Genomic DNA, 1,186 nt, shown 5'->3' on the forward strand with positions numbered 1-1,186 from the left:
GGCTTTGCAGACCAGAAGTATGGGATCATATAAGTTCCTAAGTGTGGTCAACAACATAACAGGTGATTTGAGGTATGACAGGCAAATTTTTTGGCTCTGGAACCAAGAAAGGACTATCCCATCTTATCTTATCTGATCTTATCTTATATTAAACTTGTGGTTTAACAATAGTGATGCTGACACTCCCAGATCATTAATGTTATATGATTCATTTCTTACTGATTCCAAACACGTGTTCATGTGTATACATAATTAAATGGCAGCACTTAAACAGCAATAATGAAGTTTAGTGAACTTCATAGTTCAAAGGCTCAACATTCTTTCTCTTTCTTTTCACTGTCCTTTCACTGAAGCATGAGGAAGATTTCTGAGGGAGGGGGAGTGGAGTCATTATGTTCTAGAGAGGTATTTTTTAAGAACCTGTAATTAATCCTGTTATGTATCCATATCACAGCTAGCTCATCTACAGCCTTATGAAAAAACAGTATGTCTCTTGAATAAGCCATTCATTATAATACTACCTAAAGCCCCTGAAAACTTGGTTTGAAAACTTCAATATTTCTCTTTAACAATATATATTCATGACTATCACTAGAAAAAAAACATCAGCTAATTTGATGATTAAGAGATGTGTGTGTGGTGTGATCAGATTTGATTGAAAGTGACCAAACTATCCAAAAACCAAAAATCCAACATGGCATCGAATTTAATTTCAAATGTGATTTACGGTAGCCCAGCCAAGTCAACATAATGCAAAAACCAGAAGAAACATGCGAAAGCCACAACATGAATAAAAATTAAACCACAACACAAATGCAAAAGAAACAAAAAAAAAATGCAAAACCAATTACATAAATGAAAAAGCCACAAGAAGAATACAAAAGCCACAACATGAATACAAAAGCAACAACACAAATGCAAACCACCATGAATGAAAATTAAACCACAAGACAAATACAAAGGATACCACACAAATATAAAAGCAACAACACAAATGCAAAAGCTACACCACAAATCCAAAGGCCACAACACAAATGCCAAAGCCACAACATGAATGCTAAAACCAAAACAAAAATACAAAAGTCATAACATTAATGAAAAAATGCAAATGCAAATCGAGCAACAACTGAAATTAGACTACAATGGAAGTGAACAGTGGTCCGTCTATACAATTACTATAATAATA

General features: G+C 33.7%; 1 protein-coding gene across 1 annotated transcript in view; it reads left to right on the plus strand.

The window, feature by feature from the left end:
* Positions 1-19: 19 nt before the first annotated feature.
* Positions 20-1,186, plus strand: part of LOC111654159 (chitotriosidase-1-like) — a 6,643-nt gene continuing 5,476 nt past the window's right edge. Inside the window, exon 1 of the mRNA XM_087173634.1 lies at positions 20-62. Coding sequence (XP_087029760.1) covers positions 20-62 — 43 coding nt within the window. The remainder of the gene's footprint in view (positions 63-1,186) is intronic.

Source organism: Seriola lalandi, unplaced genomic scaffold (assembly GCF_002814215.2).
Source record: "Seriola lalandi dorsalis isolate HSWRI2012SDOR001 ecotype SW California unplaced genomic scaffold, Sedor1 jcf7180002054262, whole genome shotgun sequence".
Classification (NCBI taxonomy): domain Eukaryota; kingdom Metazoa; phylum Chordata; class Actinopteri; order Carangiformes; family Carangidae; genus Seriola; species Seriola lalandi.